This window comes from Eulemur rufifrons, chromosome 3, assembly GCF_041146395.1.
Source record: "Eulemur rufifrons isolate Redbay chromosome 3, OSU_ERuf_1, whole genome shotgun sequence".
Taxonomy (NCBI): domain Eukaryota; kingdom Metazoa; phylum Chordata; class Mammalia; order Primates; family Lemuridae; genus Eulemur; species Eulemur rufifrons.
Genome location: NC_090985.1, coordinates 33,424,305 through 33,437,590, shown reverse-complemented (window position 1 = coordinate 33,437,590; position 13,286 = coordinate 33,424,305). Strand labels below are relative to the sequence as shown.

Genomic DNA, 13,286 nt, shown 5'->3' with positions numbered 1-13,286 from the left:
GTGGTCAAAAGAATAAATGATAGCCTACATGCGGTTTTTGTCAGTTTTATTAGACTTAATGCCCCCTTTTTAGAGTAGATATTTTGTTAACACCCTTTCTACTTTTCTAAAATTAAATTCATATATCAAGCTATGTACTTGCTCTTTTTTGAAAAAAGAAATCAATGTGACAATAATAATATAAGAACAAACCTTATGGAAACAAATCATAATAAAATAATATATATTTCAATACATAATGTTCAGCCATGACTCCCAAGGAGACATAATAGTCAAGTGCTTGCACCTAGATTTAGATTTACCCTGAATGTAATAGCTACAAAAACAGAGTGATATAGGTGCATTGTATCAGTGCTGCCTCAAATAGTATGAGTAGCTTAGCCATTGGTGACATGATTTTTCAAAATAGGATAAACTCTTGGTGCCGTTCAGAAAAAAAGGACAATCTTCACTTATATTACATCATCGTTTCATTCCTAGAAATTTAATGTATATTAAAACATTGCAAAAATACTTTGTGCTTATATGTGAAATTCAGTTCTAGGCACAATTATAAACAAGGTTTTTACCTATATGAATGTCTGGAGGAACATTCAAAAGTCATGCATCACTTGGGGCAATTTTTCAAGGTATGAGACTGCACTGTGCATTTCAGCATGTCTAGAAGCCCTGGTGCCTTCCCACTAAATAGTAGCAGTGCTCTCCACCCTAATCATGTGACAACTAAAGTACCATCCCCCGTTTCTGAAGTCCCCTTTAGGGGATGGCATTAACTCCCCTTAGAGGACCACTAGCCTATACAATCTATTCCAGCCAGGAATCATTTACCTAAGAACTTGTTTCCATTTTTTTTTTTAATTTCAAGTTGCATTATTGGAGGGATCTATTTTTAAGTCCCAAAGAAGAATCTTTTCAGGATGGACTGGTGGACTCTCAGTAAATAGTGGAGAGCAGATAGAATCTGGGTTATTCTTTATGAATGTCATTTTATTTAAATTACAAGAAATATCAAATTTTCAGTGGTAAATAATAATAGATATTTATTTTTTCTCACTTACTAGCTTATGGGTCAGCAGGGGTTCTGCCAGGGTTCAGTAAAACTTAGCTCCAGTCTGAAAGTCAAAAAGGATTGTTGGTACCACTGACATTGGAGAAAATTTTTCATACTTTGAACATCATTAGAAACTTTTGACACAAAGTCCCCAGTAGAAGAGTCTAACTGGCATAGCTGAGGCCAGCACTTTAGCTGCAAGGGAGAATAGGAACATGAATTTCTGACATTTTCATCTTACTTAGTAGGTGGTTGACTCTGCCTTCAAGATTCATAAGTGGGTTTATCAGTCAACTTGGGTAAAGTTATGCTACTGACAAACAAACTCCTCCCAAAATTTCAACAGTTTAAAATGATAAATATTTGTTTTTTCTTATATGGTATATTAGTTGTAGAGTATCAGTGGGTCCTGGGTTCATCATGATCTGTCTAGATTCTGGGTTGCTGGAGGAGCTATCATCTCAAACATTGCTATCCCATGTGCCAGAGACAGAAAGCTTGGTGAGCTGGCTTTTAGGATACCAACTGGCCATGACAGAACTCACTTCTAATTACATTTTATTATTTAAAGCAAGTGAAATGGCCACATATAATTCTAAGGATGGTGGAAGGTATAATCCTGTCATGTGTCCAAAGAAAGATTCTACAAATATTTGGTGTACTTAACTAATGACAACTATGGTGGGAAATTTCCCAAACATGGAAAAGGAGTTCAGATGTTGTGCAACCAAAACACAAGAAAACCAATATCCACTAGAGATTGTTTTATTTTTGTCTTTTCTGTGTTTTACCATGCTCAATCTAGCTCAGTAGCTATTAATAACATAGTAGGTGCTGAATGAATGTTGAATAAAAGAATGAATATGAATATGGTTGTTTAATTTACCAAATCTCACTATAATTAAAGCTTAAAGAGAGTTACTTTGCTATTTTAATTCCACACTGTGAAGCAAGATAAATATAAGTGTCATTTGTATGCAATGTTGCACTTAGAAAACTTGAGACCCAGAGTGGTACAGTGGAAAGAGACAGAAAAAAGATGTTTCAGCTCAGTATCACTTTGAATGTATTCACTTGTTGGTTTCCCATCACAGCAGGGGCACTGTCTCCTGCACTTAGTACACAATTTGGGACGTGTTAGGTAGTCAATAAAAGCAGTTCTGCTATCTCTAGTTGTGTGGTCATGGGCAAGTGACATCAATGTAGCCATAGTTTTTTTTAGGTGTGCATGCGTGCACACAAAAATACGCGCGCGCGCACACACACAATATCTTAGTATTTGTCTTGTGTATTGTAAGGAGCTCCAAGACTGGAGAGCAATACAATCGTATAATTGTGATTGTCCTGTGATATATTTATATCATAGTGTCTGCCACAAAGTATCCATTCACAAGCTGTTTATTGACACGTAACAGTAACCATCTGCTCTATTCTTAATGTGGAATAATTGGTGGATATCTAAGAATGTGTAGTGCAATAGAAAAGTTTGCCTAGGGTGCTGTGGAGAGCGGTTTAGGGAACCTATTTCCCATCAAATAAACAATAATAATCAATGGCCTTCGTCGTCTCTTTCAAAGGTCAAAGACTTCATACAGCTGCCAATGGGCACCCAAAGCTCGCGTTCATTCCTTTGCTAACCAGGGCCCCTCCCGCTAGCCGTCGGCCAACTGTCTCAAAGCCCCGCCTCCCAGGACGGCCCTCCAATCGGCTGAGCGGCCCGGGCCCAACCCTTGGGAGTCACGTGACGCAGCCAGGCCTGCTTCCGGCACGTCGCGGGCGGCTGACGTCGCGGGGCCCGGCGTCGCGTCAGGGCTGGCCGGCGGCGGAGGCGGCGGCAGCGGCGATGGCAGCGGACTCTGAGCGGGCTTGAGGGCTCAGACCCAGCTCGCTCCCACGCAACCTCGGGCCGACCCGGTGCTGCGGCCCCAGCTCGCTCCACTCCTGCTCCCTCCTCAGCCGCTGCCTGGGCGGAGGCGGAGGCAGAGGCCCGTGCTGGCTGCCCTGCTCGTGCCCCGGCTCGGCCCCGGACTGCCCGGCTGCTGTGCGGAGAGGAGGCCGAGTCGGTAAGAGGCGGCGGCGGGGCCTGGAGACCGCCTGGCCCCCGCCTGGCCGCCCGGGACGCCCCCGCTCTGGTGTCTGTCCCCGGCCCGCTCTCCTCCCGCCTCCCTCCCCATAGCTCGCCGGCCCTATTGTCTGGGCGCCGCCGCTCCCTCTACCCCTCCCTTCCTTCCCCCCTGCGGAGGGCCGGACGGCTGTCAAACCTGGAGGCTTCTCCGGCTGCCTGCCAGCCCTGTCTCAGCCTTTCCTGCCTGTCTCTTGCCATCCTCCTCCCTGTCCCGCCTCACCTCCCTACCTTTTTTGGCCTAGCGGTCGTTCTCTGACCATTGCTTCACTTTCTCTGTGTCTGTCTTGCTAATTTTCTCTTCCCTCCCACTTGTCATCTCCCCAAACTTCCACCATTCTTCTATTTATTACCATTCTTTCTTGCTGTCCTTTCTGTTTTTACTCCTCTCCATGCTTTCTGCCCCCTTCTTTCCAGTCCCCTCCCCCCCCCAGTAAACTATCTTACTTGATAAAAAGTTCCTTCAAATCCCTCGTCCTTTCCTTTTGCCCCAAGAAAAAGGATATCTTGCCTTTTCTGGTACCTCATCTCTAAGTGTCAATAGGGGATTATACTTATTCACTCTTTCACTTATTATGGGCTCTAATTTGATCACAGAAGGTGTTAGTGTAACTGGTGAACTACCCCTTACTGAGTTCTTGTCAAGGACAGCATAGAAGGTTGATTAGGTTTCTACACAAACAGTTAAGTAACTGCTTTACATGTTGCACACGACAAGACCTCTATTAAAAATACTCATACGTGTCTTCCTTTTGCACCAATACATCCTGGCCAAACTTCTTGTTGACTTTTTAATACACTAATTTTTGCTAACGCCATGCCAGGAGGGTGTCTTCCTCCCCATCAGGATTTATGTTTGATTTCGCATATTTTCATGGCGATTGTTGATGCTATTTTTTCCCTTGACCTATCAATAGAGTCTTTCAAAGAGAGAGGAAGGGGCAGTTGGAATTTTATCTTTGCGGTTGTTTTGTCTATTTTGAATTGTGACCAAACCATTATTTTTAAAAAGTGACACAGTTGTGTGGGTTTTTTTCCTTTTTAAACTGGAGGGAGAATAGTCTAGTAATCTTAAATATCAAAAAATGTTTTAGGGATCTCTCTCCCAATAACAACAAATTTACCTTCCTGGTTATCTGTTATATTTTGATTAGGCTATTTCAAAATTTATTCATATTCTTCAAATACTCAGTGAAAAAGAGGCCACTTCAAGTGTGCCAGGTGGCCAGTGTGGCCAGAAAAGATAGGGAATAGTTTGCATGTGAATTATCTAGACTCCATTGCAGTTTTTTGTTTATTTTAACATTACAACGAGTTTTATTATCAGTGTGGGCACTGTCTATATTGAAATATAGTAGAAATAAATTCCCAGAGTTAAGGAAATTCGTATCATTATTGCTTGTTGAACATAAGGTATAAGAAGGAAATTTCCTTTGCAACATTATATGTTAAAATTATTGAATTATTTGATTCCCAAGTAGGAGATCATAAGTAATGAAAAATCCTAATCCGAAGGGGAATTAATATATCTTCACTGTTGGAGGGGTGTGTCTACTGTTTCTTCTATCTTTGTGTGTTTTTGTGTCTTATCTAGTGTTTTGTATTATGAGGCACTGAATAAATATTTGTTGAAACTAAATTAAAAACTTGATTAACTTCTCAATAATTTCAATAATCATATTCCAGAACACTCAGCTGTCTTAATTTTTCAAAAACGGGCAAGCATTTTCAGCTGTCCTTGTGGAGAATTTTCTTGGGCATTTTCAAGTTTTAATGCTCTATTTATTCATTCTTTTTAAGTAGTTATCTTTTCTATGATCTTTTTCTTAATTCATTATCAAGATTGCATGCAAGTTGCACAGTACTTTACCTAGAGATTATGGTAATCATTATTCAAATTTCTTACAAATTTGGCAAGTATTTTAACTTCTCATGTGCTGTTTCAGAAATTCTGTTTAATTTTAATTTTGCCTGTTCCCTTATATTATGTTTCCTATGCATTTTATGCATTGGAATCTAACTTTTTTTTTTTTTTTTCCTCTTGAGGTAGTAAAAAGAGAATACTGAAGAATAGGATCTCAAGATGAGTAAAAAGCCCCCAAATCGCCCTGGAATCACTTTTGAGATTGGTGCTCGTTTGGAGGCACTGGACTACTTACAAAAATGGTATGGAAAATACAGAACTGACTTGAAGCACAATATCCATAGTCTGACATACGTTGATTAATTGCCATTAATTCTACTGATGGTAGCAGAAACATGCATGTATTCACATTTTTAATGCACATTTACATGTTTTTTACTTTTCCTACTCTTCAGGCTTTTCAGGGTTAACATTAAGTATTAATAACTATTTTTAGCCAGAGTTATTTAGTATAATTATTTTAGGTGTTTTAGAACTAAAAGTAATTGTCTAGAATATGAGGTATATAGAAAGTATTAGTATTCTTATATACATAACATGATTTATGTTGGTAGAAGTAGAGAGGGGATTGATTTAGATAACCAGTTTCCCAAGTTTTGGATAAATTTTCATACAAACCTGTTTTCCTGGCGTATGTCAGAGGTGGTCTTTCAAACTGCAGAATATATGAATGGTTAGCATAGTATTTTTTTCATAGTATACACTTTTGGAAGTATCTCCATTATTTACTGTCTCACCTAAAACCATAATCACTCTTAACGTCCTCTTTTCTCAGAGGGCAGTAACCTAAAGACAGGTTGTTAACATCTCCAGTACTAAATGGGCAGTCCTCTCAGACCTTCCATTTCTTCCCTTATTCTGGCCATCTGTGGTATGTGGCAATTTTATCCCCTCACCCCCAACATCTCCTTTATATAGTGGTGTAGGAAAAGTTGATTAATTGGTATAAAACCACCATCTGGAAAGGAGAAGGGGAAGCAACACACAGGGGCCATGGTAGGAGTAAGGAGGATCCCCTCTCCTTCCAGAAAGTATGTTCCTCACTTGGATTACTTGGCCCCTAGTTATGTTCTCTTGGCAGATGTCTTTTTGTTGCAGTTCTCAAGCTCCTAACCTGAGAAGGTCATTAGAGAGGTTCCCCTTTTGTGAGTTGAGTTGCCTTTGTCCTCCTGAAGCTCATTTATTTTGACGAGGGGTCAAGGTGTTTAGCAACTCCTGGACTTTATCTTTCAGACTTTTTGACATTTTCTTTCACTTAAAACCATGGTGGGAATTTTGTAGATTTGCTTTTGATTGATCTGCATTAAGTCAATTTCCAGAGTTGGCAGCGGCAAGCAGAGAAATCTTGTTTAGTCATGATATTTGACTTGAACCTAGCCTGGGGTTTCTGTCTCTTGTCCTCTGGTATTAGAGCTTAGCACACACTTCCCTGACCTCCAGCTCAGTGGCCTTTTGTCTTGGGCTCTGCTTTGGGACAACTGGGACTCCATTTTGAGGTGGGGAAGCACATTTCTTTGGCCCCGTACCCTAAGCTGCATCTCTATAGGTAGTTCTCTTTAGGGGGCTTAATTATTGCTCTTGTAAATTGGAGAGTTGGCAGGGTAGTTTTCAGGAGGGGCTTGGCAGTAGCATCCTTCCTAGTAGTGGTGATAAAAAATGTCTCCAGACATTGTCAAATGCTAACTAAACTGTTGACTAAAAAATGCTCCAGGTCAAGAACCACTCCATTAGACCACACAACAAAAGATGCTAGTTTAGGCAGTAATTGGCTATCTTGGTTCTGATTTGACCAAGAGGAGCTTTTAACTCTGAAGGCACACTGTTGAATCTGTGATAAGAGTATGAGAATACAAGAGTAAGAGTACTTGTTACTTCTTTGATGTTTATCTTAAGTTATTTATTTATTATTTTAAGTTACTGGCTTTGTGAATAGTTAATTTGTATTAATATATTCTCTCAGCCTTCCCAACTGACAGTGTTGCAATTGAACTGGCTTCCAGTTTTGGAGAAGCACATTAGTTCTCTTAGTAGTTTTCAGGGATATTAACATAACTTTGGTTTTAGTGAGAAATTTACTTTTGGTGCTGAAATGTTTTCTGATTTAACAGCTGTTAAATTTATGATCCAGTAGTTAGAAGACAAAGATTACAAAAAAGAACTACTTTTAAAACAATGCTTGAATGTCTTTTTAGAGTATTCTGTGCTTTTAGAGTATTTGGAATTTCAGAGAACAAATGAAAGTTGTAGCTTCTTACCACAAAATTCATAAGTGCTTGTTAGGTTAATATCATGCAAACGTACTCATTGATGAAGTTTAGATTTAATTTTAATGGTCTCAGTAATAATGATCTCTTTAATGTATAATTGTCTCTTTAATGTAAATAAATATTAGCCAGAATAATCACATATGATCATCACTGATGCTTGTCATCACTTTGATTTTTTATGAGCTCATTTATATAAATATTTAGCATTTTGCTTCAGGTGGCTCCTTCATTTTAAAAAATTAAGAATATTATATATACATATTCTAGGTAATTCAAATAAATAATTTTCTTATTGTGACTTTGTTTATCAAAGTCAGTAGTCTCAAGAACTATAATAGGCTTGGGTGACCCTTAAATTTATTATTAAGTGGTTTACCATATGACAACTAGGTAATTGCTAAGATGTGTTAAATTTTATATGGGACACAAAAGTTCTGTGAGATTAATGCTCTTAAAAGATTTTATTTCTAAATGGGATAATAAACTTTATTCTTCATATTATTCCATTTGTAAATGACCATTCTGTATTTTATAGGCATTCTATAAATTTTTGCTTTAGCATTAGGTAAAGTACAGGATTATTTGTTGAGAAATTTTGACATTCTTGTGAAGGAGCAAAATACTATAGTTAATCATTGAAACTATACTGAAATATTTTTCTCCCTCTTCCCTCCCTCCCCTCTTCTCTTCTTCCCTCCTTTTGTTCATATTCTCGTTTTTGCATTTATATTGAATGCTTAGTTTTCCAAATTTATTCAATTCTGTTTGAAAAGTATTGAGTCATATTTGCTATAAATGTGGTTTGAACTATTACAGGCATGAGACAGGGAGGGAGGAGCAGGAATATAAATCTTGCTTACTGTCGCTGTACTCTAGACATTTACAATAAGCGGTATATTTATTATTGAGAAACTAAGTTATCACATGTCGATGCATTACCTTTTACAGAGAAGTGCAAAAGGACAGTGGTGATAGTGGATCACCAAAAAGCCGATTTGTCCTTAGATGTAAAATATACTTCATATATAAAAAAGGAAAATAATATTTCATGTGTGCCTAGAAATACAAGGATAAACTCAAAATTTAGTGGGCAGAAATAAACTGAAGTTAAGCTCCCACTTTTAGGTTTGGGGTAGATTTGATATAATAGGAAGACTATTTTTCTTAGGAAAAGTACATTACTGCTTTAACAAACTGTATCACATATTTTTTAAAGTTCAGAAAATATCCTTGAAAATACACTCTATATTTTCAAGTAGTTTTGTTAGTGATTTATTACTTTTTATTTTCAAAGTAATTTTATAGCTACTTTAGAAAACTCATTGATGGTTGATTATTTACCAATACTAATCAACACAGGCCCTGAGAAGCCTTGAGAGGTCAGTCATATTCGGTTCCAGTATTTGTTTTTGATATTTGGATCTTTCTTATACTGACTAAACCTAATTCTTACTGAGTAGTATGAGTTGTTTAAATTTATGAAAATTTTGTAATTTTACTTAAAACATTTTCGTTAACTTCTTCCTCCCTCAGTCATCTGCATAAAGACTTCAACATGCTAATTGCAGATAACACAATCAACCATTTTTATCTTATCCTGATGGTATTTTCCACTACAATCTCTGTACATCCAAATCTTGACATTGGGTTTTATAATCTCTTGAAAGCAGTAACAGCATAAGAATAAAAATCGATATAGATGTGTTGATACAGGAGCGTATTTGGGGAAAGAGAAAGTTCAGAGTTGAAGTTTATTGGGGCACTGTAAGTGATTGGATTTGAATTCAGGCTGTTACTAAGGCTGTAAATATGGGTAAGTCCTTTAAGTTAGTATTCTTATCATTAAAATGGAAGCAGTGTTACTGGCTTTTATTTATAGGTTGATTTTAAGGATCAGATAAAATTATTTAAACTTGCTCTAAATTCTACAAATTAATACATAATTATAAAGCATTGAGGCAAGGGGAGAGGGAGAGTTGAAAAATAAATCTGTGGGGATCTGAAGGCTTAAGTGTGTAAGTTTTAAAATGTAGCTTTAGTGTTGGCATGAGAGTGGCCTAGGTTCATGGAAGGAAAAACATATTGCAATAAGCTATCTTTTTGAGATGATGATAAAATCCTCATATTTCCACAGAGTTTTACAGTGTATATAACACCCTTGCAAATATTAAAGTTTCTAATCATTCTGAATATTGTTTAGTAAGAAAAGTGATAAAATCAAACTGGTTTTGACTACCGATTTAACTTCTGTTTTTTGATTGAAATTAAAATAGTTATTCTATAGTAAGTGATTAGTTATGAAAACACAGCAGATCACATGGTATCTTCTGCTGTTAGTCTTAAAGGAAATTTGAAATATAGAGTCAATTTAAAACATTCAGATGAGTTATGCTCCTCTGACTTCTTTTGGAATATTTCTATTTAATTCTCTTCTAGATCTAAAGAAAAGGAAAATGAAAGATTAAAAAATCTGGAGATGTCTCCAAGTATCAGAGTTTAATAGAACAGTATAAATTTGAATTGGCAAATGCTGTTTCCACACATTTGGAGTTTTTTGAACTGTATGGAACATTTGCAAATGTGAGTTTTTAAGATGTTCATGAACAGAATTTTAATATGGTGGGAAAGTTGAGGAAATTTAGATTGTAGCAAGTATAAATACTTTCTAATTTAAATAAAAGTATTTATTTTCTGAATAAAAAGTTGCTTTTTTTCCTAATTGGATTTAACTATTTAAAGGAAAATCGAAGTAGGGATAATTTGGGTGATCTATACTTAGGATAGGAGAATGCTCCTGAAAAGTAGTATGTAGATCAAATTTAATTTTGTAGGAACATTAGGTAAATGCTTAATACTTTAATAGTTTAAAATAGAGATTTTTTGGGCTAATATGAATAAAATTTTTGTTTTTGTATATTAGGTTTTTCTAAATTTGAAGATACATGAAAAGCAATGATTATTATTTTGAGTCACTACCTTTGAAAACCAATTTCAGCCATAGACCCAGAGAAAATGTACAATTACTGTATGCACCAAAAAATAACTGAATTATGTATTATGATCATAAGTTCATAGAAAATTTATCCATGAACTCGAGGTTAAGAACCCTTTTTGCAGAGAATTCAGATTGAACTCTGTAAGATTTTTTTTTTTTAATTTTGAGATACTTTACATTCAGATAGTCACAAATGTTGCATCTCAAGGTCTAAGTGAACCATTCAGTTTATCATCAAGAGGGTCTGCACCAGTACACAAATGTTTTAGTTCTTTAATTTTTAAAAGTTTTGCAAAAGAATCCCCCAAGAATTCCTTTGAACAATGCTAAAGATGAGAAAGTCCCTCTCCCCTCCCCAAAAAAGTTATCAAAAGCAAGATTAGAATTAGGGATGGAATATTTTTAATTATTTAAAACACACCTGGTCTCACTGTACTTGTTCTTGCACTAGTGTTTTTCTTTTCTTTATGTTGATTAATTTTTTTACACTTTTTCTGATTTATAAGCTTTTTCTGCTTATCTTAGTTTTCTTGAAAGCAAGAAAAAAGGAATTATTGGAAAAAATAAATTTAACTGGAAGTCAGAAAATATAGGTTCTAAGTGCACTTCTACCATGAACTATGTGACTCTGGAGTGGTATTTCTCTGCTTTAATGTCCTTACAATGAAGGTGTTACATTTTAAATGATTTATCAGATACTGTTGAATTCCAGACTCAAATTTTCTCTATTTCACCTATTCAGGGACGCCAGATTTTTTTAAAATCTTATTTTCAGATGCGTAAATAACAAACCTGAGGAAGAAGTAAAATAGACAAGAGGTCATATGTAGTTTGTTCAAAACTGCCAGTCACTAAAAAACAAAATGAGTTGAGAAAAGTGGAGAAAGATGAATACAACTTGAAACAAAAATATGGAGGTTTGAAGTATTTGGGTCGTAGTCATATTGGGCATGGAGCCTCTCAGGTCTGAGTATAATGATCTTTCCATTACCACCCATTGTCTCATAGGTTCCCTAAAGCTTTGAGCCTCAGTTAACTAAATGGGCTCAATGTTCATAGGCCATCTTAATTCCTGATTTACTCCAGTGGTGGTCTGTCTATGTCTGGCATTTAGAAGGACCCTGAAAGTCCAGCAAGCCTATGTCACTGTTGTTCCTTGGAGTTAGAGAGCTTGGAGAAGGCAGGTAAATTTCAGACCTGTCTGTCCTAGAGAGCCTTCCTCCTGAGCTTACCTTAGAATCAAACCTTCAAGCTGATGACTTCCTAAATTTATAATTGTGTGAAGTCCAGGAATATCAGGCTTATTGTGCTGTGCTTTGTGTGCATGTGCATGTGTTCATGAAACAGCAAGGGTTGGACCAAAAGAAGACAGTTATATTTGCTTATCTGACATTTGGTTGAAGTCCAGTCATCACATATCACACACATCCTATTCCTTATTCATTACCTCATTCCTGCTCAATGTTGTTATTATTTATTGTGAGATTTCACACTTGTCACATCACATTAGATAATGAGGTTTTTTTTTTGTTTTTTTTTTTCCTTTGGTGGGGGGTTGATTAAAGCCACTAGCTGGGGAACAGTTTATCTGTTATAGTGGTTAACGCTACTAAAAAGAATGTTTTGCAATTCTAGTTTTGCTGAGTAGACAGAACTGGCATCTGCAGATGCTAAAGTGTTTTTAATTTTGTTTTTAAGTGATTTTTTTTAAGCTGAAGGAGAAAATACTAGTTTTAGTTTTAAGTTTTAAATATCGGTAGCATAATTTTTAAAAGAAATTAACAGGATATTGAAAAGATAGCTTAGTTTTGCTATTTTTCATAGAGGGTCCCAATTTTTTAGTATTTTTACTATAAATTTATATTTTGAAGAACTATGGACCAAACTTTATCACCACTTATCACATATCATCGTCAGCATATAAGAAGATCCTTCTTAAGTTAGAAATTGATATGCAGGTATTATGTTATTTCAGTTATTATAATTAACTTTTAGAGATTTGTTGCAGTAAAGTTGAAGGAAGAATACAGGTACTTATTTAATATTCAGAGTGTCTTTAAAAGTCTGTTTTCTCATTACCAAAAAAGAAAAAATAACCCTCTTAAATTAAAAATGAATATGCTTTTAGTATATCATGATTAGTTAAGCTATTTATATGAAATGATTTATATATAAGCCTAACATAGTAACTTACTCATAAAAGGTACCCAGTAAAGTTTATTGAATTTTGGCGGGTTTATAAAGAATGAATACAGTAGTTTGGGGAATATCTTGAAATATCTGGTTACCACTACAGAAAATTATTGCAAATGAATTGTAACTTACGAATTGAAAATTAAGCGTAGGATGATATTTGTCAGCTGAGATAAGCAAATTTAATTTCACTTTTAAAGTCACATAATGTTTTCCTTAGTTCTGTAACATATCATATCCTAGGTTTCCTAATTTTTAAATTTATATTATGACAGTTTTCAAACATGATAAAAGTTAAGCTACTTTGTTTTCTCTGAGTGTTTCATTTTAATAATATGATGTTTCATACTTAGGCATAGTTGTCCCTTTTGAGAAATTTTAATAATAAAACAGAAGAAACTTTTATTTGTTCAGTCATTTTATGCATGGGAGGTATTTATTTTGTATAATACTTTCCATGCTCTTTGGCCTGGCAAAAAACAACTTTATTCATTTTTTTTGTGTGTGTGTAAAAAGCAAAAGACTAAAATTAAATTTTCAAGAAAAATAGAGAAAATAATTCAATTTTCATATTGTTTTTATCTGTTTTCAGTACTTCTTGATAAGAGCCACGTGTATTGAAACACTGCTGTTAAGTGTGACAAGAAAAAGTTGAAAGTCATCAGTTGTGGGATACAGAATCTATAATGATTGAATGCATAGTCTCTCTGGACAGGAATACCTGAGTTCAAGGA

At 35.7% G+C, this 13,286-nt stretch overlaps 1 protein-coding gene across 4 annotated transcripts in view; it reads left to right on the top strand.

Annotated features, from left to right (window-relative positions):
* The first annotated feature begins 2,888 nt into the window (after window positions 1-2,888).
* The window catches only part of PHF20L1 (PHD finger protein 20 like 1), a 78,572-nt gene continuing 68,174 nt past the window's right edge, over window positions 2,889-13,286 (top strand). For all 4 annotated transcript variants that reach the window (XM_069465963.1, XM_069465962.1, XM_069465961.1 and 1 more), the window contains exons 1-2: window positions 2,889-3,114; window positions 5,224-5,339. In XM_069465963.1, coding sequence (XP_069322064.1) covers window positions 5,257-5,339 — 83 coding nt within the window. In that variant the 5' untranslated portion in view covers window positions 2,889-3,114; window positions 5,224-5,256. The remainder of the gene's footprint in view (window positions 3,115-5,223; window positions 5,340-13,286) is intronic.